The following is a 27,226-nucleotide window of genomic DNA, read 5'->3' on the forward strand; positions in this document are numbered from 1 at the left end:
TGGCCAACCCTCACTGTTCCACTAAAGAAAAGCTACTTTGTATAGTATAAGTACTTCTCATCTAACAGGTCTTAAGCAGGGTCTTAAACTCATTATGCTCCCAGAGCCACACATGACTGAATGGGCCTGTTGGTTCATAACCAAACAGAACTTTTCAGCATGGAGTCTGACAAAACTCGTGTGCAAGGTACGTATCTTTCCCAGGAAAGGTTTTAGTTCTTCATAGCTACAACCTCAGAAGAAACTAAAAATATTTTGAATTCATCTTCACCTATTCTTGACAACAGTCAGTAGAGAACAATTAATTATTACTGATGCAGACTCTTAAACCTTATTTGAAACAAGACTATGGCACTATGTGGGATCACAGGAATGACTGTTATTATCACAATAGAAGTAATAGCCCTTGTTTTCAAATGGGAAGAAGTTTAGTGCAGTGCCCAATTCCAGAATGCATATCTCTATTTAGCTGGGCACAGCTAAGGTTTGATGCTTTTAAATTACATTGTTAGATTCTCCCATTCTTACAGGCTTTTTTCCTATTGAGAAGAATATGGTGGCTATGAAAAACATTTGAGTTCTCAATGTAAACTGTGAAAAATAAAGTGTTAAAATTTTTGCTAAGATTGATCTCTCTTAAAATGTGTTTGAAAAATACAAAAATCTCAGAAAAGTCTTTCAAGTGATTAAATAAAAGTTTGTGTACCGTATTATCAGCATTGCTAGCAATAATTGTACAAGATTTTACCAAGCATTACATCAAACCTAGATGATGAAGAGAAAGAAGAGCTAAATGAGATCTACAGTATTAATCCCTGTTTCTTCTATTTATATATGAAAAGGAAAACATTCTATGATTTAGAAAAGATCTAATCAATACTAGGTAGCATTTCCCCTCAGTGGTTTACATATAAAGATTTTAGAATATTTCAACAACTACATCATATTGCGACAAACAACATACATATGTACTTATGTATTTGTTTATTATTGGAATTTACATTTTGTGAAGTTCTTATCTGGAATTAAAACAAAATTCAACATTTCCAAAAACATAATAATTTTCCACAGAATAATAATGTATGTACTGGCAATTTTGATATCAATGTCTATGACTAAGTCCATGGTAACAAAAGTTCAAGTCAAATGTATTTAAATGTTGTACTTCAGTTTTTTAAAAAATTGCTGACATACATATGAGGTATTTCTTTCCTTCTTAGTGGCATTTCATTCTACTTATAAAAATAATTTGGTGCAAGGCTCCTTTCAGCACTGCTTCTGCTTCTTTTTCCTGCAAGATCTTTAGTTTTTCATTTGTTCTCAGGAATTAAAAAGTGAAATCTGTATTTCAAATTTATAGTTCTAACTATGTTTCCATTTGTACAATGGATAATCACAGGAAACAATATGTAGGCAAAGCTAAAAGATAGCTATCCAAATGTCCTTGTAAAGGTAGGAATTTAAAGCAAAAGCTTTTCTTAGGAATCCAACCGAGAATTGTCCAAAAGTCCCTGCAAATTTACGATAAACTTGTCAGGAGTCTCAAAAACAGGTCTGGATTAAGCAGGAATCTTCATTAATTAACTTTTATCAGACGGTGATTTCAGCTAAAATACAGAATGTCATCCTAGCCATTTAAGAATATGCTATGACTCTGTATTTTTATAATCACTTACTTAGTCAATGATGGACATGAGCCAATTTCATGTTGATTGTTTAAGAACTCTTTCATACTGTTAATGATTAGCTGTACCATTTGCTCCTGATGTTCCCAATGTGAATTAATACAGATTCACTGAAGAGGAACAGTCACAAAACTTGTAGCAGTATGCTAATTCCCTACTGGAAGGAAAGTAGTCCTGCTGAAGGATGGGCTGTGAGGAAAGTCCTTGGCTTACACCCAGCTTCAGGGTAATCCAGAATCTCTGCTGACAGGATGGTATGACTCCTGCTTGCCTAATTAATAATGATGTCCATGTTAAGTGAGAGTAATAAATTTGTCTAAGGGAACCAAGCATGGCTCATTAGGCAGGTCCTTTCAAATTAAGGCAGAACGCTTCTTTATCACTAAGTAGTGACATCTCCTTCTCTTCTGTAGAGGTAATCTTTTCTCTTTTGAAAGACTGCCCTGTCCAGAAGCAGCACTGCTTATTTTCGATTACTTGTGTCTTTTCGTTTTATGTATGGTGAATGCATTAAATACTCATATTTTGGTTATTAATTAAATGCGCTGAGATGCAAGAGACCCTCAGCTTTTACTATAGTCAGTGAGAGTTGAGTTGTTCTATTCTACAAAGGTCTGTGCAACAGAAAACAAAGCTAGGTCTACCAGTTTCATGCTCATGACATGATTTTTTACCCAGGAGGTGCTGAAGAACTGTCTGGATGTCTGGTTTATCTGTAAAGTTACATGTAATATACAGAGTAATTTGGTGATGGAACTGTAAATATCAGTGACACTGGCAAGCAGTTTTTGACATGAACAACAATTCATGTAAGATGTTCAAAACCATACTAATCAGAGTTGTATAACTAAATAGACAAAATAGACCTTGACTTTTGAGATAATTTTATTTCAGCTGTTAAAGTTAGGTAAATATTCATGTTTGTGATATTAATCATAATAATTCATAATAATACACATACGAGAAAACAAACAAAACCTGTTTTCTTTGTTGACTAGTTCAGACAGTTCTGCAAAAAGAAAGCTGTCTTATCATTACCAAGCTTCAAACCTAGCACATAAATTTTCTGAAGATAAAAAGCATTCTTCCATCACTTCAAGAGTGCAATAACTCCAAGGTGGCTGTAAAAACTAATCACATCATGCCTTTACACTTGCTGGCATCACAGCCCTGATTATTTTAGTTTGTGTCTCTTTTCACTTATCAGTTCCATCTACATAAACATACATCTTTCTAAAGGATTCTAATGATCTACTTCTTTATCTGAAACTTTGGAAACACTTTTCTTGAACATCACCATTAGTTGCTATGGAGATGGTTCTAATAACATTTACAGGCAGCAGGGAACAGATTCACTCCAGAGTAAAAAAATGATACTGCTTCTCCAACATATCCTCATTAATCAAGTAATAAAGAAAAAATGATCCATGCAGGCATGCGTTTGTACATATCCCATCTTATTTGGACCATTCTGAATTTTAATGTTAAAAAAGTAAGAAAAATGTTGAAATTGCATGTGTGTATATATATATATATGCATTTAAATAAACACAGAATGCCAGCTAAACTGCAACTGGACAGAATATTTTTCAATGGCCAAATTTTATGAAAATATTTTTTCTCAAGGGGAAAAATAATTATAAATTATACATTTTAGTTTCAATTAAATTTCCATTAGAAAGATCTATCTGATTGCTTGAGAGAAACAGATGTTTATTCCCCGTAACCTATTAGGTACATCAGTAAACTCAAATTACTTTCCTATTCTGCCTGAATAGGGAAATTAATTTCCTATTCTGCCTGATTAAAAGGTTTCTCCTGAACCAGTGCCATAATTGTGCCTATTTCTTAATGACATCCACTCAGAAATGCGTTTATTTTAATGCCATAGGAGGAAAATTTTTGAAATTTTCATAAAACAGTCTAATCTTTTGGGGAAACGAATTATTCTAATACTTTCCAGAGAAGCACTTCCAGAGAAGTGGTTATTTTCTGCTAAAGAGAATTCAGAGGCTAATGTAATTACAAACAGAGATTAAAAAAAGGTGCTGATCATCTCTTTGGAGAGTTATTAAGGTTTTGTGCCTCTCCAAACTTTGAGGCATTATTTGCTGAAAATTTAGTTTATGAACAGATCCCAGAAGAGTGAATATAATGATAATAGATAGCAATACTAAAGAGTGATCCTATCTCTTCCTTCTGAGCCCTTGTTTACAATGTTCTCAAATTTAAACAATTGTAGCTGGGCTTTTTTTTTCCATGTTAGTTGCATGCCTGTGAACATTTTTATTTTCACGCTATAGTTAAAACAGCTGAACCAGTTCTGTGAAAGAAATTAGGAAAATGAATTAAATTGTTTTGTCCATGTTAAAAACAAAGAAACAAACAGACAAGTAGAACCACCTCCTGAAACTGCTTTTTGGGCTGCTCTGGGACATCCATTCTTTGGAACGGCAATGACTGCTTCAGGGATGCAAGGAAACTTTTGCTGCCATTGAAAAAAAATGGAAGTTAAGATCTACTGAAAAAATTTAGATGTTTTGGGCAAAATTTGGCTGTTACCATTTTGATGATTTAATTCTGAACATGCTCCATCCCCATAGTGTACAGGAGCTTTTCTCAGCTATTAGGGGATGTTATGCTACTAGCCATGGGAAATGAGAACAGAATACACTATTTCTCCTTCAACAGGCTATGTACCTCTTCAAGAAGAGAAAAAAGCACCTGACTCAAAACCAGAAGTGGACAGAGAAATTATGTGGAAGAAAAGTCGTTATAATTTTCACATGGTGAAGCTTTTGTGTGGTTTTTGTTTTCTGTTGTGTTTTTTTTTTTTTTTCCCAACTTTAGATGCATTTGTTTTAAAGGCAGGAAAAGGTCTTTTAAAGGTCTTCCTCATGAAGGACACAAATACTGGAAGGATAAGAATTAAATCTGATTAAATAAAAGGCTGGAAAATTACCCACCAAATTGATTATCCGTTATAATAAAAGCATTAGTTCCATGACTGCATACTCTTCTTTTATTTTTTTATTTTTTTTTCAACAGAATTCCTTACTCACTCAAATAGCTTGTCAATACATTATGGCAGGCTGAGAATAGATTAGGGTAGCATAGTCAAAGCATTTGTGTTGGATATCAATATGCCAGCAAATTTGTATCAGCAAATGTGTAAAAAATGGTATTTTACATGTACTTGCTAATAGTGCTCTGAAAAAAATTCAAAAGTGCCATGGAAAAGAAAATGCTACCATAAAACAAGAAGATAAAAAATTGTTAGGAAAGTAATATTTCTGTTTTCAGTGTTCATTCTGGGTGTTGCAAGTAATATGTAGACCTTCACTGTGAAGAGAATGCACCAAAGGAAATTCTGAACAGCTGTCCCTGAGACAGGAACAATTTATTTCATATAAGGAATGGGACACAGATCCAGTGAAAAAATACAGTGTGTTTACTGTTGCATGAAAGCCTACAGTCCTAAATACTTTATGCAATAAAACTGCAACATCTTAAGCTAAAATTAATTATTGGAATAGTCAGAAATACATTTCTGAATCAAATAATAAGTTAATAAGCCTTTATACAGTGGCAGTTGTCATGCATCTAATAACATTGCCTCTTTGCTTTCAAAAAAGTCTCTTACATGGAGCTGTATAGTTACAGGAACATCAACATCTTCAAGACACAGGGCCCATTAAATTTATCCAAATTAACACACCACAGATTAGGGATTGTATCACTCTGTACATGTTGAAGGAAATGAACTGACATCACATACAGAATCAGAGAAAATATGAATTATCAGGCCAGAGGTGTGGTCATCTACTGCATATCTACACAAGGTAGGAGCAGCTACACACCAGCTTATGCTTATAAGGATCAGGTGGTGGAAATCTAATGGCGTCATCAGGAGCTCTATTTCAGTAATAAATGAAACTAACACTTGAGAAGTTTTCCTTTGTCATATAACTGACACAAACTTAATGATGGTCTTAATGTCAGTGGACATGGAGATCATTTATGACTTTTACCATTTTTCTTATAAGACAACTGTAATTCTAGTTGGAGTGGGAACAGATCCTCTTTTCTTGGGAAACATTAAATACTCTTAAATTTAGAACTGGAGGCAAATCAAAGACTGAAAATTACTTCAACTGTTTAGAACTCAACAGTTTACCACCTTTTCCAAGAACTGGCACCTGCCGAAGCCCTGGCTGAAAATCTAATTTTCCCTGGATGCAGCATTTACCTATTCATAAAAGAGATTCATTACTTATGCCTCCTAAGCAGTTTTGAGTATGTGTGAAGTACTTTAGTGGAATCACATCAGGATGTAAGTCTCAGTCATTGAGCAAACTATATTAATGATAGACCTCAAAATACATTCTGTACCTTCACTTTATATGTTTATGTGTCTATTGGCATTAATTTTAAAGTGTATCTGAATATATAAACATTTTCATTAGTTGCCATGCTTTTTATATCATCCTTTTCCTATACTTGACTTACTGGAAATGGAGAACAAAATTACAGGAAATGTAAGTGGGCAAATTAACATAACTGCATTTGAGGATTTTACACATATTAACAGTTAAATAAGAAAGGAAACACAAATCTGAGGCACCAAGTTGGTCCTGATTAATATACTAAGAAAATTATAGCTGCACCGATGTGAATTACACCAGCTATAAACATCGATGATTCACCATCCTGACATATTACCATCATGGACTGCCTTTCACAACTATCCTCACATTTAATTTCAGAGCTAATCTGACACCTAAATATGTTTCCTGTTTTATGCTGAATAAAGTGTGCAAGTGTGCTTTTTATTGTAAATCTCCAAATTTTTTGCATGACACATTGAAGATAGAAGGCAGGTTACTGAGCTACAGACAGCTTTTTCTCACAATTAAATGGAGATGCTTGGATGAAGCTGAAGAACATCAGTAACTCAAACAAGGCAAATTTGCTTGCAGAGAAGTGCAATCCTTTATATTATTCTTCATAATTTATCTGAAAAATTTAATAAACTTTTTTCTACCCCTATGGAAAAATTGCTTAAATATTTAAGTTATTTACCAATTTATTAAAACTACTTAAATCTTGTTAAAATATACACACACGCACACACACTCAAAACACACATGTTAAAGCTGCATATCAAAAATACTAGCGGTACCAAAAGGACATAAGCAGTTCAACTAGCTCTGAAATACTGAACAGGACAAGGCCAGCTGCCCATTTCTGAAGTTAGTGGTATAAGTTCATGTTTTTCTGGAGTACTGAAGATTTGACCAATCCTAACTTTAGAAGTAGTTGGCTGTTAATGCGGCTTTACCCCTCAGAATAGAGGATAGTGTGAAACAAGATTCTTCCGGAATAAATTAGAAATACTTATTCATAGCAAATTCTACCACCAATTCTGTTGAAAATGACTCATAGATACATTTTAATGTCAGAAGTAGTATCATTAGATTATCCTGCCTGACAAATTGCTTAACATGGATCACAGACATTCATCCACATGCTAGAGTTACTGTCCCACTAGCATCAGTTTGTATAAAACTGGTGGTAAAAAAAGAAAGTTGTTTAAAAACTCTCAACTTTCCTTACCAGTACCTTCCACTGATCAACCATCACAACTTTTACAGTTTCTAACTTCTTCCCTTTTTGAACTTGCCTGACTTTGATTTCTACTCATTCTTCCTTTTTACCTGTTTCTTTTTAGTGTTAAAGAATTCTTCAGTGCCTTGTATTTTCTCTCTGTTAAGGTACCTTCACCCCATAATCAACAGATCTATTGAATTTTTAATAAATTACTTCATATGCTTATCAATTTTTGTATTTATTCCCCCAGGTCTTAAGTTATTTGCATCTCCATAAATGTTCCTTTTACATCAAACATAGCCCACTGGTGTTTGCCATTATTTCATGATGAATAATTTAATCAAATATAATCAAAATGTGATTTTTGTACTCAGCCTGCTTTACCTACTTTTATGTCAAAAATTATTAATTCAACCCAAAAATCTTGACAGTGAAGAGCTTTATACTTAAGAGATATGTATTTTTAAATGGTATTTTGAAAATTTGCTACGGAACCTTTTTTTATAATCCAGTATTGCTTTGGTAGTGTATGAATGTGATTGTCAGGGTTTGGTGGTTTTTTATACTTTTTTACTATCTAAAATTGTAAATACTGAAATAGGGGATCAGTGCTCCTTTGCTGAATTTATGTCAATCAAACTGTTTTTCACCCAGTCAGAAGAGAGCTTTTTAAAATCCACTTTTATTCTTTAAATTTTAATGGTCTGCCTGATTATTTAGAAAGTCCTAATCATACTAAGAATAGTGACTTATTGTCTTGCTTAGGGCAAGTCTCCTCCTCTTTCTTTTCCTTGTAATCTGGGGGGGGGGGGGGGGGGAGAGAGAGAAAAAAAATACAGTAACAACAAAATAGTGATTTACTAGAGGACTACTATATCTCTAAATCTTGTAGTTATAAATCACATAATAATCTCTGGCATCTCTGATGAAGGTGCAGAAGATTCTGCCTTTTAGGTGCTTGAGGCTGAGAGAACTAAAAATTTAAAATGGCATCCCAGTTTCCTGTATCATTCATAAGAAGAATCAGAGCCTTTGGAATGAATGCTAAAGGAGAAAACACACTCTGCACATGCAGACAACTATGAAGAAAACACAGGCCATGGTGGCAGCTGAGTTCTGTGTTTTATTTAACATGTTTGGACTATATTCCCTTCCTGATGATTAAATCAGTGAAGTCCTCTGCTGGTTGTGGACATGAATATTTATTTAGTGTTTTAATATTTTTACTGTCACCAGAAGTGGTAGTATTCTCTTATACTGAAACACTGAAATATTAATGTGCATTCAGAATGATTTGGCAGTTCATATTCTCCGCTGTAGCACTTCTGTCATGAAGAGAAACTTAGAGAAATCTCTCTAACTGAGGACAATTACAATTCTATTTTAAAAGACTAACCTAAGGTACTAAGTCTCTCTAATCAAAACTGTTCTTGTGAAGTTCATCAGAATTTTAGTCAGAATTAAGGAGTGGAATGAAGATAAAAAATGCTTTCAGACAGATTTAGTAAAGTCCTGTCCTTGTGGCATGAGGGACAGTTATTGAAGTTGCCAGTATACAGCAGGAGAAAACACCAGCATGCTTGGATGAAAGTTGCATCCTAGTTTTGAATGATTGTAAGTCTAACTATGGAAAAAGTATTTGAAACATCTCATTCCAATCTAAGCAAACCATGTAATGCAGATATATTTTGATTAGTAAGTGATGTGATAACATTTAGTAATTCACTTTGACAAAGAAGACATGACCCAAGACCCATGTCCTTTCTGGCTCTACAGAGGTGTTGCAGCAGTCCTGACCAATACACTTAGTCTTGCATGCAGAGGATAAATCTGCTCCTTCTCAGGACACCCAACAGCCTGATCAATATAGAAGGAAAGATGCTTTGGAAACATTAATTTTAAAGCACTACTTCTCACTCCTGGGCAAATTTGTATAAACCTTAGCACAGACCTTCTACTTAAAGTGAATATTAGCCACAGAAGCTGTATTTATACTAACAGATTAAGCAGTATGGGACTGTTTGTTGACACTACAGTGAGCTGGCAAGAAGCAGACCACATCCATACTATGAAACTCTTTATACCCCTAAAACAGGGTGCTCACATGCAATGGCTCATTACAAATGCTCCTTTGCCCATGATAACCCTCAAGCTATACCAGGAATTGTTTGGGAGAGTGATAGATGGTCCATTTGGCTCCAAATCCATTTTAGTGATCATTCTAAAATAAATTTAGATAATATAATAAATTAGATAAAAATAGATGATGGTGTTCTACCATCTGGAAATGTTCTATGATATTTAGTCCTAGCGAAGTGTAGACTGAACAATTTGAGTTTAGCCGAGAATATGGAACTAAAGCTGCTTAAGAGACACTAAGTGATGATACCGTCCTGCAAACAGTCATTACTATCTTCCTGGATTTATATCTGTCCAATGACATGTAATTGTCTCTTCTGAAGTCGAAACACAGAATAATTCTATCTTCTCAATTTTCCTGAGAAGAATGACATGAACTCAGACTCTGCCACGGAAGAACAGGAAGTACAGGAGAGGGAACACTCTGTGGTAAAAGAGCCCATATTTCTCTTCTTCATTAATTTTCATTCAGTTTCCTGAGCTATCATGCTTTCTATCAACCTCTAAGAACATAATTGCTTCAAACCCTGTTAGCCTGACCATTTGCCATTCAACTCATTCTCCAAGGAAAACAAATTTATAATGAAAGTAGCATGTGAGGTATTATAGAAGAGGTTTGAAGGTGATCACAAAGCACTAGAGTAACTTTTTTAAGTCACAAAGCACCAGAGTAACTTTTTTTAAGTTGCTTCTGCTTCAGTAATATCCATGGGCTTGAGCAAATGTGCCTAGAAACATGCACGGCTAAAATGGAGACATGACACAGGCATAAAAGCTGAACAAAACCTTGAGTCTCTACAGAGGTTCAGTGCAGTAGTAGTAATGGGAAGCTGATTTTCTTCGTTTTACTTGCTTTTATATTTAGTGAAACCATGGTTAAGTCCTATAGTACCTGCTGTAGAAAAACTAGAATATGGTGAAGAATAATACTCCAATGTCAGAAGTTGTAATTTCTTCGCAATGATTTTTCAACTTCCATTTTTTATTATTTACAGGTTTTAGTCTGCTAAAGAACCTGTTTGAAACATTTCAACACTCTAAGCATGACCAGGTTTACAGACAATAAAGGAATAACTGAATATAAATAATGTGTTAAAAAAAATCCATAAATGATATTCCTATATCACTTAAACTGGAATTGCCTCTCTACTGGGACATCCTCTGTTAACACAGAATAAGAATGGAGGATGTACACCTCTTCCCAGACAGTTTTCAGAGCTGGATGATAAGAAAAAAATAGCATCTTTGTACTCTTTTCTGTGCTTCCACACAACAGTGCCAGGAAGGCATTGGTTTAGGTTTTACTGCTTTGTGAACTGACTCTTTGTCTGTAACTACTGCTACATGGCTGAAAAGATTAAAAAAAAAAAAAAAAAAAATCCCTGCATTGGTATACAAGAACAGGAGATAAAGGACAAGGGGAAAAAAGAAAAATGGCTAAAGATGAGTGAACGAGAAGAATATCAACAAAGGAAAATGGTAGAAGAAATGAAAAAAAAGGACCTTTAGATTACAGAAAACTATACAGCATACATTCTGTAAATTTCTATTTAAACAGTATCATAAAATCTTTGGATAAGTCACAGGGAAGAGTCATCCTGGCTTCAACGGGTTTACTTCTCAGAGAAGAACTACCTTGGTGCTTACTGTTTTCCATGCTCAAGGCCTGAGGTGATTATAGGTTACCAGAAATAAGAATAAAATGTGCATGTCACAAGTGAGATTCTTCATCTCTCTCAAAGCCTGACTGCTCTAAGAGCATTGTTCATATTATACCCTCAGTGCCACGTCTTCACAGAGTGACTATATTTTGCTGTTAATTCTCTCCCTACAGGACCACTACTAAAGAGTAAATGTTTGCACACACTTGGTAGTTAAAGGACATACCACAGTGATGGGATGTGTCGCATTTGGGATGTTCTACTTGATGGAGACTCCAGACCTCACAGCCAATGTAGCAGCAAAAGAACTCCTCCCACTTTTCTGTTCTAGATTGCTAGCAGAGAGGTTTTTTTGAGACTAAAAATTTAGTTTCTTATTTTTGTAGTGGCTGATGCAAAAAGTTTCTGAATTTTATTGAGCTGTTCCATCTGTAATCTGCCTCCCTAAGAAAAGTATAGTGCACCTATGTGACATACAAAAAATAAGAAATGTACCATGTATGTCAGTATAAGGTTTTCCCAATGGGAAACAATTTTTAAAAATACAATTTTTCATACTTCTTTTTGATACTAGTCTATCTCTGCCTAGATGAAACTTCAGAAAAGACCAAATTACCTTTTACATAATTTTGACCCCAAAACCCCCAAAGCAACAGGAAAGCACTTCAGATGAATGGAAAGAAATATTTTTTTTTTCATATCTTTTTACTCCCCTTTCCTCTCCTCATGTTTTAGATTGAGAAATGCTAGGCATCTGGAAAACTGTTTTTGACTGTTTTTGAAACAGAGACAAGACCACATATATTAATTCTGAATTAATTCAGAACTAATAATTAAATCCGATGTATAGTAATGGCCCTAATTAATTTGCTACTCATAGCTTTAACTTTCTAAGCCTATTTCATTCTCTCTTCCTATTTATTACAGTTAATGTAAACTGAATAAATTGGGAAAAAATTAGACAAAAGTTTTCAGAATGGTATTGCATATTTTAAGGACTCTGCTCTCAGTTTTAGTGAAATCTTACATTGCAGCCACTCTCAGTTGCATCAACATATTTGAAAGCAACCAAATTGATCACTATTTCTTTAGCTCCTCAGTTAGAAAAAGAAATGTTATACTGGTTAAATGTGATATTAAAGTAAAGCTATAAATCCCATATAGCATTATGGAGAAATAAAATAGTTTCCTAGTCAAAATCAGTTTATTTCCAATTTTGCCATGCCTTCTAGTTTGGCTCTGTATCTACTGACACCAGAACTGCTATTGACTTCAAAGGGAAAAAAATTGATCTATTTCTGCAAGGTGGTCACATGCAGTTTCCAGTTGTATTCTTATGCTCTGGCTTGTCAACTGGTCTGACAAAGTGGTAATTTATTTTATGCTTTCTCATCATACCTTGAGAATTTTGCACATTATCTCATAAACTGAAAATGTTTTCTCAGCTCGTGTCCAATCCCAGGTTGTGACCTTGGAAAAAACAACAACAAACAAAACAAACAGGAAAAGAAAGTAAATTATTTTTGTTTTTTCAAAAATTAAGTTTATTTTTAAAAAATCTATCCCTAAACCATTTACATGCAATATAATATCTACAGAAAGACCAAGCACTGCCTCGGAGCAATAACTGCCTGAGAGCAATAACTACCAGACTGTTCAATCCAGGCAATGCTTAGGAGACATCCTGCCTGTCTCCTTGTGCTTACAACAATGCCTTGCATGCTCTATGCTGAATGATGAGGCTTCCACTGGGAACTGATGGGGATTGCACTGAGATCCTGAGAGCATGCAGCCCTTGAATTCCTCTCACAGAACCTTGGCTATAAGAAGGCATGTTTCTCACCACTTTTCTCCTTGTAACTTGCCCCAATTTACTTCCAGACACCTATATTGTTTGCAAATCGATAAAACCAACATCTTATTCCACATGCCTTGAAATACAGGGAAAAAAACTAACAAGAAACAACAGAGGCAAATATACATTTTATTTTTGTCTTACCAAGATTAATATACTCCTAAATTCTAACAAAGATTTGAATAGTCTATTTCTATTTCTTCTCTTTGTCTTAGGATTTGACAATCGCTTTTAATAGTATTAACTTTAAGCAACTATTTTACACAAAAAATTGCATAGATAAAAGAGTTCAATAAAATCATGCAAGGGTAAGGATTAAGACTTAAATGGGATAGATGAATATATTCAGCAGGGGGAGAGTCAAGGCGATATCACAGCAATCTATAAATAAATTTCCAAGGAAATTGCAAGAAGGAAAGAGAAGAATCTGTCTTTTCTTTCTGTAAAGACAGAATAACACACAAAACAGAATGAAAATTGAGGCCATATATGAAAAAAATAATAATCTTAATGGTAAGAAGTTTTGAACAGTGGCCCAGCTCCAAAGGAAGACAGTTCTATCATTAAAATTGTTAGGCAATATGAAGAAGCTGATGAAGACCGAAGTTTATGTGGTTTTCAAAATTTAAGATTATAAAGTTCTTTGAAAAATGTATCATAAAATGGTATCCATGGCATATGAATAAAATATTATATGAGACTAATTTATCCTTTATCTAAAAAAGCCCCAATCATTAATAGACACAACATGTCTGAGAAGCATCAACGGGTTTGGACACCTTTGTATAAAACTTGCTTGATCAAAATTATTTTGGTGTTGTGTGAGAAAATTCTATCCCTAACTAATTTTTATTTATAAACACTATTGTAACTGAAACTCCTTTGAGGAAATCACAGTCGGAAATGAAAAGTTAAAAAATACAGTGTCATAGTTCTTCTTCTATTAGAATTTTATTTATTTGCAGTCACCCTCAAACTCAGTTTTCACTGTCTTATTGAAGTATGGGTATTAAACCAGCTTTCTAAGGAAGGGAATGACTAAATACTGAGAGCCAACAAATTGTTTGATATAGAATGAGGAAGTAAAGAAATATTGGAACTATACGATCTTTATGCCTGAGTTTTAAGACGCTATTCAGAGACCTGATGAACAACATGTTAAATGCTTTTGTCAGGGAAAGAAAGAAAGTTGAAAAGAAAAAAAAGCTGCTCTTTCTGCTGTGGACAAGAAATTAACTTTCTTACCATGAACAGAGAAATGAGGGCAAAAATCTTGCTACAGCTCCGCTGAGCCCAAAACACTAGCCACACAAGGTGATCTTACTGCCCCGTGAGGAAAAATAGTTAGTCTTGCTGCTGAAGCACAAAGTCATTCAGAGCTATGTTTAAAAGCTTACTGTATGCTCCATGCTTTGGAGAAAAATATCAGAGCTCCCCCTTCTCCCCTAGTTTTCTGCTTTTGTTTGTACTTATGAAGAGACTTCTTTTCAGGTCAAAACAAAGCTCTTTATATAGAAAGATATGTTCAAAGCAAAAGCAACTGCAGAATTAAGACACCCATAGAAATTTCTTGCCCTCTTCACTTTTAATATTTTAATTTAAAAACCTGACTGCAAGAGAAAAGGTGTTAGCAGCTCTTTCTCAATTAAAGTCCATTGTCTCTGAGATTTCCAACTATGACCTGTAAGAAAGTGAACCTCATCAGACTTGCCACACTTCATAATTCTCAAGGAGAAAATGTACCGGGAAATAACAGAAAAAGAAAAAAAAAGAAAAAAAAAGAAATAAAATATCTTAGAAATGCTTATTTATCTGAGCATGGAACGTAGAAATACTATTGATCAAACAGATAAAAAGAGGCAGGGGGAGGCTGCTGACATACAGTGTTTAAACACATGCTTCACTAATGTGTTAGACTTTGGCAGAGACCAGGGCAACACTTTCATTTGATCTGGTTAAAAAGTTGGCAGCACATCTTTATTCAGAAAACAACTTAATCCAAGGAGTTTACACTGCAAATGTAATTAAAACTGTTTTTCTTCTAATAGCTACACTTTATGCATCTCATAAATAGAAGTTCTGAAACTGTGGCATTGAAATTTTCTTCTTAATCTTTCATAATCCCTGGAAGAGAAGAACACATATACCTGCTGAATAGCAAACATAACTGTATGTGTAAAAGTTTGCATATAGAAAATAGGCTTTTAGAAGTCCTTTTAAAAGGCCTACTGCAGTCTTTGATAAGATTTTGCTGGGCATATAAGTGTGCAATTATTACATACATTACATGTTTTTAAGGTAGCTCTATGGAACACTTCCTCTGTTTGTCCTTTAAAAAGCATGTTTGTCACTGCTTCCCTTCTACTCCATGGAGAGAAAATATTTTTCTCAAAGTTTGAACTATCTTTCTATTTTAGAATAAGAACCAGAATCTGGCAAAACAAAATCATGTTGTGCTTGCAGCTCAGCTGAAACAAGACCTATAAAGACTTCAAGGATCGGTGGCTTGTCTCATACAGCAGCAGCTTGCCAAAATTGTCCTAACTCGCATCAGCGTGGTTCACAGTCCTATTATAAACATGTTCCTCCCACACCCATTAATCATCACCCATTACCCATTTAGCCACCAACAGCGTATTAGTCCTGGAAATTTATGATTGAATCCTCAGTAAAGAGGCTTGCAGTTCCTTCCATAGTGCTTCCAAAAGAATAATCTTCCTCTTTTGAACAGGAGCTCTTAGCATTGTTTCTGCTTCTATCTAGTGTCTAGATTGGAGTTGGCTTTATTTGACAGACAACAAATTCTTGGGTAGGTCTGCCAAAGCCAGGAGACCTGCTTTTGAATTAAGGTGCTTGGCAGCATAATCTGATATTTTAATCTGATCCTGAAAAATACCCACCAACAAAAGCCAAACTCCCATTACTAGCCATGGGAGAAACAAACTCCCACACCAGTGAACTCATGCACTAACACTGAACACATGAAGTTTTCAGTTCATACTTACTTCCATTCTTCATGTCTTTCACATCTTCTTAAACACTTTGCTAAACAAATGTGAATAGTGACTGATGAATGGTATAAAGACTTGCAAGCTGGCTTTGAACTACCTCAGGAACAGATTTCCCAGAGAGGTGGTAGATCCCTGGAAACATTCAAGGTCAGGTTGGATGGGACTCTGAGCAACCTGATCTAGTTGAAGATATCCCTGCTCATTGCAGAGGGTGACCTTTAAATGTCCCTTCCAACCCAAACTATTCTATGATTCTGTGATTTTATGATTCAGGCAGGAAGGAACTACAGCCTGGATCTGGCAACACAGGGTTTAGCAGCAGTCAGAAAGGTCACCCGATAAACAGAACAAATGGATCCACACCTCTCTCCCTGCTGCTGGTATGGGACTGTTACAGGCTCCTTAGCTACTGGATTAAGAGTTATCTAGAGGATATCTCAGTTTATTGTAGTTTAGATGTACTATAAAACTGTGCAAGTAAATTGTTGAGTATGAGACAGCAGCTAAAATTTTGCCCAGTGTTGCCAGTCATATTCCAATTAATATATTTAACATAAACAACTTCATTTGCTTCCTTACCTTCCTTTTGGTGCTCCCAAGTAGCATAAAAGTTACACTGAGGATGAAATCTAAATACAGACATATTGCCATTTCCACAGCATGCAAAAAGCTTTGATATTTCCCCAAATCTCAGCAGAATGATCTCACTAGAATGATAGTTCAGTTTAAAACTAACCATCTTGCTTCAGGCTTGTTTTCTCTTCCAAAGGAAAATGAAAAGTCCCCTTTTAGCACAAGTAGATTTCTTTTATATTTTTCTAATTGTTCAGGTAAGTGGGGAAAAAGAAATTCTTGTTAGATGCCCAGCCATCTGATGAACAGCTATTTTCTATCACTTTTACACCACATACCCTGTAATTTTTCAGTGCTGTCAGTTGCAATCGTGTTAGCTCAATGAGTGATATCTCATTGTGAAAGCCTTGTACATATTACATGAAATTATTTTCTTTAATAACATTTATTCCCATTAAGCATGAGAAATATACTTACTGGAGGTGCTATAAATTTATACAGGGAAGATCCCCTCAGTGCTAGAAACTTTGGTGTGTACATTCGATCCTGAAGGGAGTCTTGTTCCCGTTCTTCTGCCCAGCCCATGTAGACTATCTGACAGAAAAATCACGTCAGAGAAATATAATGCAAGTGAAATGTAAGGAACCACCAGGCAGGAATACTAAATCAAGTAACTGTTTTTATACTGCAATGCAGATAAAGTCTCCATACACAAACTCACAATTACACATTAAGCAATATGATCTTACAAATTTTATTTCCAAATAATGACAAGATTTTTTTGTTCCCTCTGAAAATCCCTACGTAGGGGTTTTCAACCCCATTGCTTAGGAATAGCAAATTGACTGGTTTTAGACACTATTCTGAACAGACTTCATCCACAGCTAAAAAGTAACCAGAATGCCGTCAACTCTTACAACTACTTGTAGATCTTCCGACATAGATGTATGAACTAGAACTTATTCAAACCCATTTTAGGATCTAATTCCCTACCTATCTATCTATTAAGTTTGAGTAATTTAATATCAAATCCCTAAAGAGTAACAGAGTATGAGTCACCACTATGCCAACTTCTGGAGAACATATGAACAGAGAGTAGACACATCATGCAACTTTTGATTTATAACCGTGCCATTAGTAATAAAATACAATTTCCAGTGTGCACTGGTACACTACTGCTATGGAATATAGATCAACCCATATTTCATACAGTGCTGCTAATGGAATAGATCTATTTTAAATCTCTTTGTGAAACTGATTTCTACATTAACTAGGCATGGGGCATTCTCTGTCTTAAATGTCAGTAATGAACATGTAAGGAAAACAGTTTAGGAAAAATAACTACAATCATTAATAGCCAATGAGTTAGTAAGTTTATCAATGGTACAAATGTACCTAAAATGAATGGTTGTACTGCATGTTTTATCCTTTGAGATTTTGTATGTCACATACATTTAAAAAAGTGATTTGCACAGTTTATTTCATTACTGTTGGGAAGAGGATTTTCATGGAATATACATTAAAATAAATGGGAGGTGTCTGATTTTGGTTTTGCTTTTGTTTTTTTTTTTCTTCTCTTTTTCTGTTGGATTGTATTGTAACACACTGGAAATTAATGGCTTCTTCAAATCACCATGTATGAAATCTACACTTTATTAGATATTTTATGGTTTATAAACAGAGACAGGGAGAAGGTCCATTCCTCTAACACTTACAGTGAAACCTCAACATTTAATTCTTTTGCCAATAGCAAACACTAATGCCGTAATGTAGTCTCGGGTTCAATGAATAACATGTTTAAGTATCTGCTGGTTTGGTGATTAAACAAGTTTATAAACCTGAAAAAGAAGACAGAGCTGTACCACAATAGTCAAGAATCAAGCAGATTCACTGTCATGCAATGACTAAAACGCCACGTTCTCTGAAATCTCATTCATTCCTGAATGAAAAAATAGTCAGAAAACAAACCCCTGACTGACAGGTACAGTAAGAGAAGTTTTAAATTATTTCAGTTCAATGTTTATTCAGATTTCCCTCATTTCTGCTGTTTTGTATGTTACCCAATGCAGGGTAAGTAGGGATCCCCATCGCTCTGACTTGGTAGGAATCTGTGGAGCTCAGTGACTGAGAGGGGCTACATAGAAGAGTAAAACTAGCATAAAAAATTGTACTATTATGTGCAGAAGTTTGGCACATTTTCCTCTCTGTAACTGAAAGAGAATGAATGATCTCTAATTCGTAGGAATTGAGACATCTATGTTTTTAAATTAATTAAACTGAATTGATGTGGTTCTATCTTGATTTGTTTCATTAAAATCAGACACACAGTACGATATCATCTTGCTTGATGATATTTAATATCACTGTAGCACTGTATGTAGTCTGTTTTCAGTTAGTATTTTTCTTTTTCACATTCCTCATTTCTACTTCTACTATTCATCAGAATAACAGGATACAGTCACTCATGCTGTGTAGCTATATTGATATTTCACATTTGATTGCCTTAATACCAAAGCAGCTGTGGAATTTAAGGCAATTTAAGGCTCCTTTAGATATTTCTCCCTTCCCTCTGTAGATCATGAGGAGAAATTGGATTGATTTTTCAGACAACCTGCTTTACCAAGGTTTTATTAAAAAAAGGCAATTCTCTTTCAGACTTAATACCTACTACTAAACATACAGAAGAACTGTTAAGCAAAGGCTGTATGATTATAATTAGGAACACTTACACAGTTGTTTGAGTGCATGTGCATATTCACATGTGTGGATTAAAATAGCACAGGCTAGATTCTGGAAAACAGGGCAAAACTGAACAAATACTTGATAACTATTTTACTCATGTGTTGCTAAAGTGCTCTCAGTTTATCTAAATACACTGAACATGTGGATTTAGATTTAAAATTTTAGTTTTTACATAAAGAAACTGTTGCAAATTTTTCACTTATGAGATAAAATAGAGGCCATGTTCTTGAAACATTTATGTTACTGGTAAATATTTTTACCTCTAAAAAAGTTTTGACTATGAACAACTTCAAGAAAATTATTTATTTGGAAAGGGATCTTAACTTTCCAAATTAATAGTTAATGTGTATATATGTATTGAAATAGTGGATGAAAATGAAATTTGACTCATGAGTTTTGGAACATATCTTAACACTCTACATGTGGACTTGGACCAAAATACAGAATTTCATATCATTCCATCTGAAAAGCGACGTTTACAACCACAGCCACATGATGAATGGAAATAGATGTGAACCACAAATAGACAGTGTATAGCATGTCCCTTTATAAATTTAAAAACTATGTTAGTTTTTTAATCTTAGAAAAGTTTTATTGAGTCCCTATAAACTGCTGACCATTATCAACAAAGGTGGTGGTGGTAGGGAAAACAGATTTTATTTCTGATAACCTTCCACTTATGAGATAATTTTTGCAGTACTAGTTTCTAACGTACCTTAAGCAGATCATTCTTCAAAGTCAAATAGTGACACAAATTAGTTAACTTAGTGGCTGCTGTTTCAGTAACAAAGATTCAATAAGTTATTATGGTTTATGAGTTCAATCATGTATAGTTTTAAAAAAACCTGTATCTAAATGATAAATGAAACAGGAACTTTCTTCAGTCAAAAATCCATAATCTCCTAATTTATATGTACTTATATTGCACGGACATCCTAATCAAGCAAAATAAATTGCCATTAATTGCCATATTTCATATCAGTCCAACATATTGCTAAAATTACTCAAATAGCCTTGACTTTCACAAAGACTTCTCCAGAGTTTTTACACAAATTTGATTATATTTTAGGAAGAATAGTGAGATAAAAATACAAGAAAATTTCCTTCAAATGAAATGTACAATGTATGTGACATTAAATGAGTGGGGCGATTCAAAGATCAGAACATGCACTGACAGCTTTTTTATCTTGGAAGTCTCATATTCATACTCATATTATGTGAAAGAGTGCTGTAGGGAAACAGGATAAACATGGAGTCAGAAAACAAATGAATATGTCAGACAATACAGGGGAAAAAGTATGAGGGATGAGAAACTCAGATAATGCTCTCTACCCTGTTTTTAATATCGTTCTCTCTGTATGATAGTCTCAAAATTCATTATAGTCAATTGTTAGCAGAAAAACAATAAAACAACAGTAAAATGGATCAAAAAGTGTGACTGTAATGCAATCATTGGCAAAAATAGTCCTGTATTTAAAAGGCTTAGGATTTTTATGCCAAGTAAGATTTTTAAGTCAACAGAACTAATCATATATAATTTTGAATGAAAGCTAGAAAAATTTTGCTCTACTGTAAATATGGTCAAAATGTCTCCTATCTTATTTTTCAGGTTTGTGAAAAAACTGACAATCTTTCCACATTGTTTTTTAATTCTGTGAATTATTTTCTATCTTCTTCACAAAGTCCACTAAAACAAGGCAGTCTGTATATGAAAAATAATCTCAAAGAAACAGAAGATAAATGCCAATGAAAGGTTATTTTACATATGTTTCAGAATACATTTAAAATAATTTAAAGCCTCATTTGCTTCATTATGTTTTGTGACAAATAAACATCAGTAACGGTCAGTGTTTTCTAGAAAATTATACCATGAAATTATTAATAGCAAAGGAACAGCTTTGGCCAATATCCCCTTTGTCTTTTATTTCTGAGCTTCAAAATTTAGAAATTAACTGGTTTTGGTTTGAACTGTGGATGGACATGGTCCTGGGCAGCCTGCTCTAGGTGATCTTGCTTGAACAGTGTTGTTGGCAAGATGACCTCCGGAGGTTCCTTATGACCTCAACCATTCTGTGGTTCCATGAAATAAGAAAAATTATGAATGTATAAAACCAGAAAGTGATTGCTTGCAAAATAGTTTCCCCCATCAGTTCTCCTCTGTTATATCCCCTCCTTTCTATCCTATGTGCTTTAGAGCTATCACTGACAAAGATCACCTTCATTTTTTTGAACTACCCACTGATGGATTATTCAGTCTCTAATCATTTCACTTATTACTAGAGATTATAAAATAATTATGGTAGATTATAAAATTACACATTTATTGTATTTTGTAGAGCTTAATGTCTTTCTAAGTAAGAACTCATGTTGTCATCTTATTAACAGACCAAGGCTGAGTATTTGGTTTTGTCCTGTTCTGTTTTTTTAAATAATCACTCAAAAAAATAAGGAAATATTTAGGTGTCTTAAAGTAAACAGTACCAGAGAAAGCAGAAAATACTTCTTAGTTATGGAAGATCACAGAATCACAGAATCATTCAGGTTGGAAAAGACCCTTGGGATCATTGAGTCCAACCATCAGCCCTACTCTACAAAGTTCTCCCCTACACCATATCCCCCAGCATCTCATCTAAACGACCCTTAAACACATCCAGGGATGGTGACTTCACCACCTGCCTGGGCAGCCTATTCCACTGTCTGACCACTCTTTCTGTGGAAAATTTTTTTTCCCGATGTCCAGTCTGAATCTCCCCTGTTGCAGTTTAAAGCCATTCCCTCTTGTTCTATCGCTAATTACCTGTGAGAAGAGACCAGCACCAACCTCTCTACAATGTCCTTTCAGGTAGCTGTAGAGAGTGATGAGGTCTCCCCTCAGCCTTCTCTTCGTCAAACTGAACAGTCGCAGCTCCTTCAATTGCTCCTCATAGGATTTGTTCTCCAGGGCCTTCACCAGCTTCGTTGCCCTCCTCTGCACTCGCTCCAGCACCTCAATATCCCTCTCGTATTGAGGTGCCCAAAACTGGACACAATACTCCAGGTGTGGCCTCACCAGTGCAGAGTACAGGTGTCACCTCCCTACTTCTGCTGGTCACACTATTTCTAATACAAGCCAGGATGCCGTTGGCTTTCTTGGCCACCTGGGCAAAATGATTATTCCCTTACACTCCAAAGAACTGAAAACTGATATCAAAGACTGAAAATGGAGTATATTTGCTTCCTTAGCCTACAATGTCATAATCAGAGTGAAGACAGTTGTTTAGGGTAACAAAACTTGCCTCGACCTCTGCAGACATCTGTCCAACATTAACAGCACTGTTTGAAAAACCTGCATTAAAGTTTACATTACATCCAACACCATCCATGACAAATCTTAGCACCTACCCAATGATAACTACCAGATCTTTCTAGAAATCAGGACTATATAGACTGCTTCATGCCTTCACTCCCTTCACAGATTTGAAAAGTGATGGCTACATGTAGATACAGGACAGATTTCTGAACAGGTAAAGACCTGTACTTTGCTTTTCCAGGTTTCTCACATTATAAGGTTTCTTGTTATAATCTACTAATCAAGAGCAACATATTGTCTCATCCATTCAGGTTTTCATCCAGTGCTACATGTTAATAGCTACAGTTTATTTCAAAGCACTCATTTTACTTAAGACTTCTAAGTATCTGTTCATTGAAATAAATTCTAAAAACAAAGTCAATTTGAACATTAATTGGGCAACTGTGTGCCTTTGTAAAATGTCAACATTAAAAGTTTTTTTCCTCCCTTAAATTATTCAAGTCAATGAACAATTACATGTATTTTAAATTCATTACAACTTGGATTTGTTCATTTTAATAGAGGTGATTAGCATTTAGAAAGTACAGCATTCCTGTGTTGAGAATTTTTCCAAGAAAGACCTTATGCAGCTGTTTTTACAAAGATAGATTTGGATGCAAACTGCACTATTAGGTACCAATCTATATTAATTTAGGGTGTGTGTGTGTGAAATTCATAGAAGGAATCAGTACAAAAATAGCTCATGCTAGTCCTGGATTGCAGGATATTGTCTGGGTAATTAAAAAAAATTAATCATCAACTAGTGTAGGTAGCCAACATATGGTAAACCCCCTGAATTGCATAAGGGCTGTGTGCATTTCACATTGGATTGAGTTAAGCATTTTCCTGGTTAATAGGTATAGTAGCTAGATGATGAAAAAATATATCTTATGTTATCTAGAGTGATCTGCCTTCCTCACTTGAATAAGCCTCCTTTCTTCTTGTAGAGAATTCTCTTGTTTATCTGCCACATAACTCACCTTCAGAGTAATTTAGCACATCCTTGTGCAGGTTCATTGGACTGCCAGGTTTATCACTGAGGAGACTCAGTCCAGCTGCCATCACAGGCATTTTACAGCTGACCTGAGAAACTTCAGACCTCCTCTGATACTCTCATCAGAGTAGCTCTCAGCAAACTCTTTGATAATGAGCAGGTCTTACAGACATCCTAACTAGAAAACTTCCTATATATCACACTGTCATCATCCGCCCGCCCCCCCCCCCCCCCCCCCCCCCGCCCTTTTTTTTTGCTGTTGTGTAACTGCAATCAGGATTCTGGGTTTTTTTACTGGGAAAAACATCTTTGATATATGGTCATATTTGAATTCCTGCCTGTCCATTTTTCACATACTGAATTTATGAGCAGGGACAAGGAGGGCTGTAAATTTTAATCCAGGATAAAATTTCCAGGTTTTCCAAGGGTTTAAACAGATAACAGTGTAATACAGAAAGCTCAACACTCAGGTGGCAAGAAAGCAAACATAATCTATTTTAAAGCCTAGTAGATTGACTGTGTTTAGGACTTTTGATTAATGACTTTTTTTTTTTTTTTCCTCTTCTAAATGTACACAGGATAAATGTAATATATTTTTCAGGCTCTAAAATATAAATGGGTCAAACAAAAAAAATATTGCAGATCATCAAGCTGGAGGGCATAGCCCTTCCTTTCTGAAGAACAATGTGTCACATTTATCTTTGTCACCTCAGGTTAGACTACTCAAACATGCTGAATGAAGAAAAAGATCAGAATATTACAAGTCACCAGACAATGTCTTTCAGACTACCGATGGTGCCACAGAGCAAACAACTGACATATTTATCTTTCTTAAGGTATCACTGTGAGTGAATCACTTACAGAAACATTTATTATCGTTCTTAATGCAACCCAGGAGTAGTTTTCAATTAGATTTCAATGATTAGTTCTAGATATTCTTTTGATTTCCTTTTTCTGTTTCTCTGAAAAGGACTGGTAAGCAGAACTTGGTAGTGCAACTTAGGCTACTTGGCTGTCTCTGTCAGATCACGCTACTCATGTAGCTGCTTTGCTCACATCCTGAAAGCCTGTTAGATTTCTGCTTACTGAGCTCCATCCAAAGGAGAAGGTGACGATAAAAGTGGAAGAATCCCAAATGACTGAATATACAGAAAATACAGATGATGGGTAATGGTTAGACTTGTTTGTTTTTAGTAATACATGTTTTGAGTTTGCATAACATTAAAATTACGTTTCTACAGAATTAGATGTTTACACTTCAAACTGCTCACAAAGCCAGAATAAAACTGCAAATAATGTGTATACTTAAAGCTGTCTTTTAAGTCTCTGGTGTTGCTGCTTGCACAGCAAAATAAACATATCTGATGGAAATCCCTTTTTTGGTAACAATGACTTCACAAGATCTGACTTAGATATATTTTTATATCTTTGTGAGATTGAAGTTTGAACTATTCACAAAATTAGCAGTGCAGATATATATGTAAGTATACAAAAGCCTGTTTACACTTAAAATACTATATTTAAATAATTTAACCTCTGATGAAACCAACACCAGAATTCTATAGAATAATGCTATTCATGGCTAATGGGTGACAACTGTTAAGAAGCCAGATTTTTACTTTCCATTCTTAGCCATTTAAATGGCAATACTTACAAACTGATGAAAAGAGCTATTAATGTTGTAAAATCTCTTTTGCTATATATACTGAGAAACAATTATTTTCTGTCCTATTTGATTATCAAAAGAAAAAGAATTCTGCAAGCTTAAAGTGTTCTTAAGGCTTTCTCAGGGCTCTCAGAGAACACAATTACTACTTGTACACTCCCAGAATGATAAATATAAATAAAATCTAAAAAAAAAAATTGAATAAATTTAGACTAGAATTACATTGCCTTTTAGCAATTCATTGGTTTTTTTGGTTTTTTTAAGAAGTCAATGCAGGTAACTGAAAGAAGAAAAACTAATCAATAGGTGAAATTTTATTTTCAAAAGTACAATCAGTTTTCTGGTTTTCAGCTTTCATAATCCATGTTCAGTTAACGAATTGTTTTGAATGAAGAGAGTGTGACTGAAGAAGGAGTAGTGCCATGAGTTTTACTTCCGTTCTTACCAGCACCATGATTTTGCTGTGAGAAAGAAGGTCTAGTAAAGGTCAACTGATGGTTAGCTAACATTTTTTTATTATGAAAAAATTGATAAAGGTTCAAGGAAAGTTGCTAATTTCTAAAAACTTGCAGCATCAAGGGAAGGACTGTACTATTACAAGAAGGTAAACCACCATTTGAACCTGTTTCGCATTCACAAAAATGCACATAATGAAGCAATTATTAGAGCCAATTCAAAAATAATAATATATATAATCCTTCAAAGATTAATGGCTACTGCAATCAGAAACATGATGGCAAGTGATATACGACACTGTATGGTATAGTGTAGTGAGCACTTCTTTACAACCATTAATGGGGGCAGATGTCTCTTAAGCAAAGTCAGTTATTGAATTTTCTTATTAAACTTTCTGGACATCAGTATCTCCAGCAACTGAAAATCAGTGCATAGAAACAAAGTTTACTAAGAGAAGGGAAATAATGAAGAAGTCTTATCTACTGGTGGATTAGTCAGAAATAACTGAGGCTACACAGCTCTCTTACAGAACATGAAAATCTACAGATGAGAATTTTTGATGCATCTGCACAGTGTCTTTGGTGGATTAACATTACCAGTGCCAGTTACTAACAGGGAAAAAACCCAACAGGCAGTATAAAAATTTAATGTTCAAATCAATAAAGGATACTCCCTAAGGTAATTTTATTATTCATTAGCTATACCAAATAATCTTTCATCTAATAAATTCAGTTTCTGAGATCATTAAGCAATAGGTCTATTTAAGATTAATTTCTAAACAGAAAATGATAGTCTTCTTTGATCTTTAAAAAATGAGCAATGCAGTAAAACTTCAGTTTATATTTCAATTCAATTCATATCATGTAATAAGACATTGTAAACTAATCCATAAAGTTGACATATATGGATAACATTATGATTCCTTCTTTATCAGAAATATCAGACAACATTTATCCTCTAATCTTCCCTTAAATCAAAATGTATTTCAAAGATATATGTAAAAAAATTATCAAAAGTAGGAGGAACAGAACACAGAATTACGAAAGCAAGACATTTTCACAATCATATTAGTCACTTGTTACTAGATCCACAACATTAATAGGAGTGACTGAAATTTTTCTTTTTTTGTTAATCATTATCTTGAATAAAATCTAACAAAAAAGACTTTGCTTTTGACAATATAAAATTGATTTGAAGTAAAAATTGTAGACAATCACCAAATCTATCATATATAGAAAAAAATCACTAACTGAAAAAAAAAGTTTAAAACGTGTCTCTAAATTGTCATCAGAAACATATTTGGTACAGAAACACCTAGCTTGAACCTTCCTCTTTGTTTCAGATAATCTTACATGTCAGTCTAATGACCCGAATGCCATTACAAAATCAAGCATGTATTTATTCTTATTTCATACTTCCTAGCCACATATCATCTATCAGAGTATGCTGAAAGCCACAGATTTCTCTTTTTCTTTTAAAAGGATTTTCAGTGGATTTTGAATGACT

The 27,226-nt window shown here is 34.5% G+C and overlaps 1 protein-coding gene across 5 annotated transcripts in view; it reads right to left on the reverse strand.

Annotated features, from left to right (window-relative positions):
• The window catches only part of SNTG1 (syntrophin gamma 1), a 370,446-nt gene that overhangs the window by 40,059 nt on the left and 303,161 nt on the right, over positions 1–27,226 (reverse strand). For 4 of the 5 annotated variants that reach the window (XM_074819579.1, XM_074819554.1, XM_074819562.1 and 1 more), the window contains 2 exons: positions 17,012–17,128; positions 12,494–12,565 (listed from right to left, as the gene is read on the reverse strand). In XM_074819579.1, the coding sequence (XP_074675680.1) occupies positions 12,494–12,565; positions 17,012–17,128 (189 nt within the window). The remainder of the gene's footprint in view (positions 1–12,493; positions 12,566–17,011; positions 17,129–27,226) is intronic. The other variant, XM_074819587.1, reaches the window with a different exon arrangement.

This window comes from Strix aluco, chromosome 1 (genome assembly GCF_031877795.1).
Source record: "Strix aluco isolate bStrAlu1 chromosome 1, bStrAlu1.hap1, whole genome shotgun sequence".
Lineage (NCBI taxonomy): Eukaryota > Metazoa > Chordata > Aves > Strigiformes > Strigidae > Strix > Strix aluco.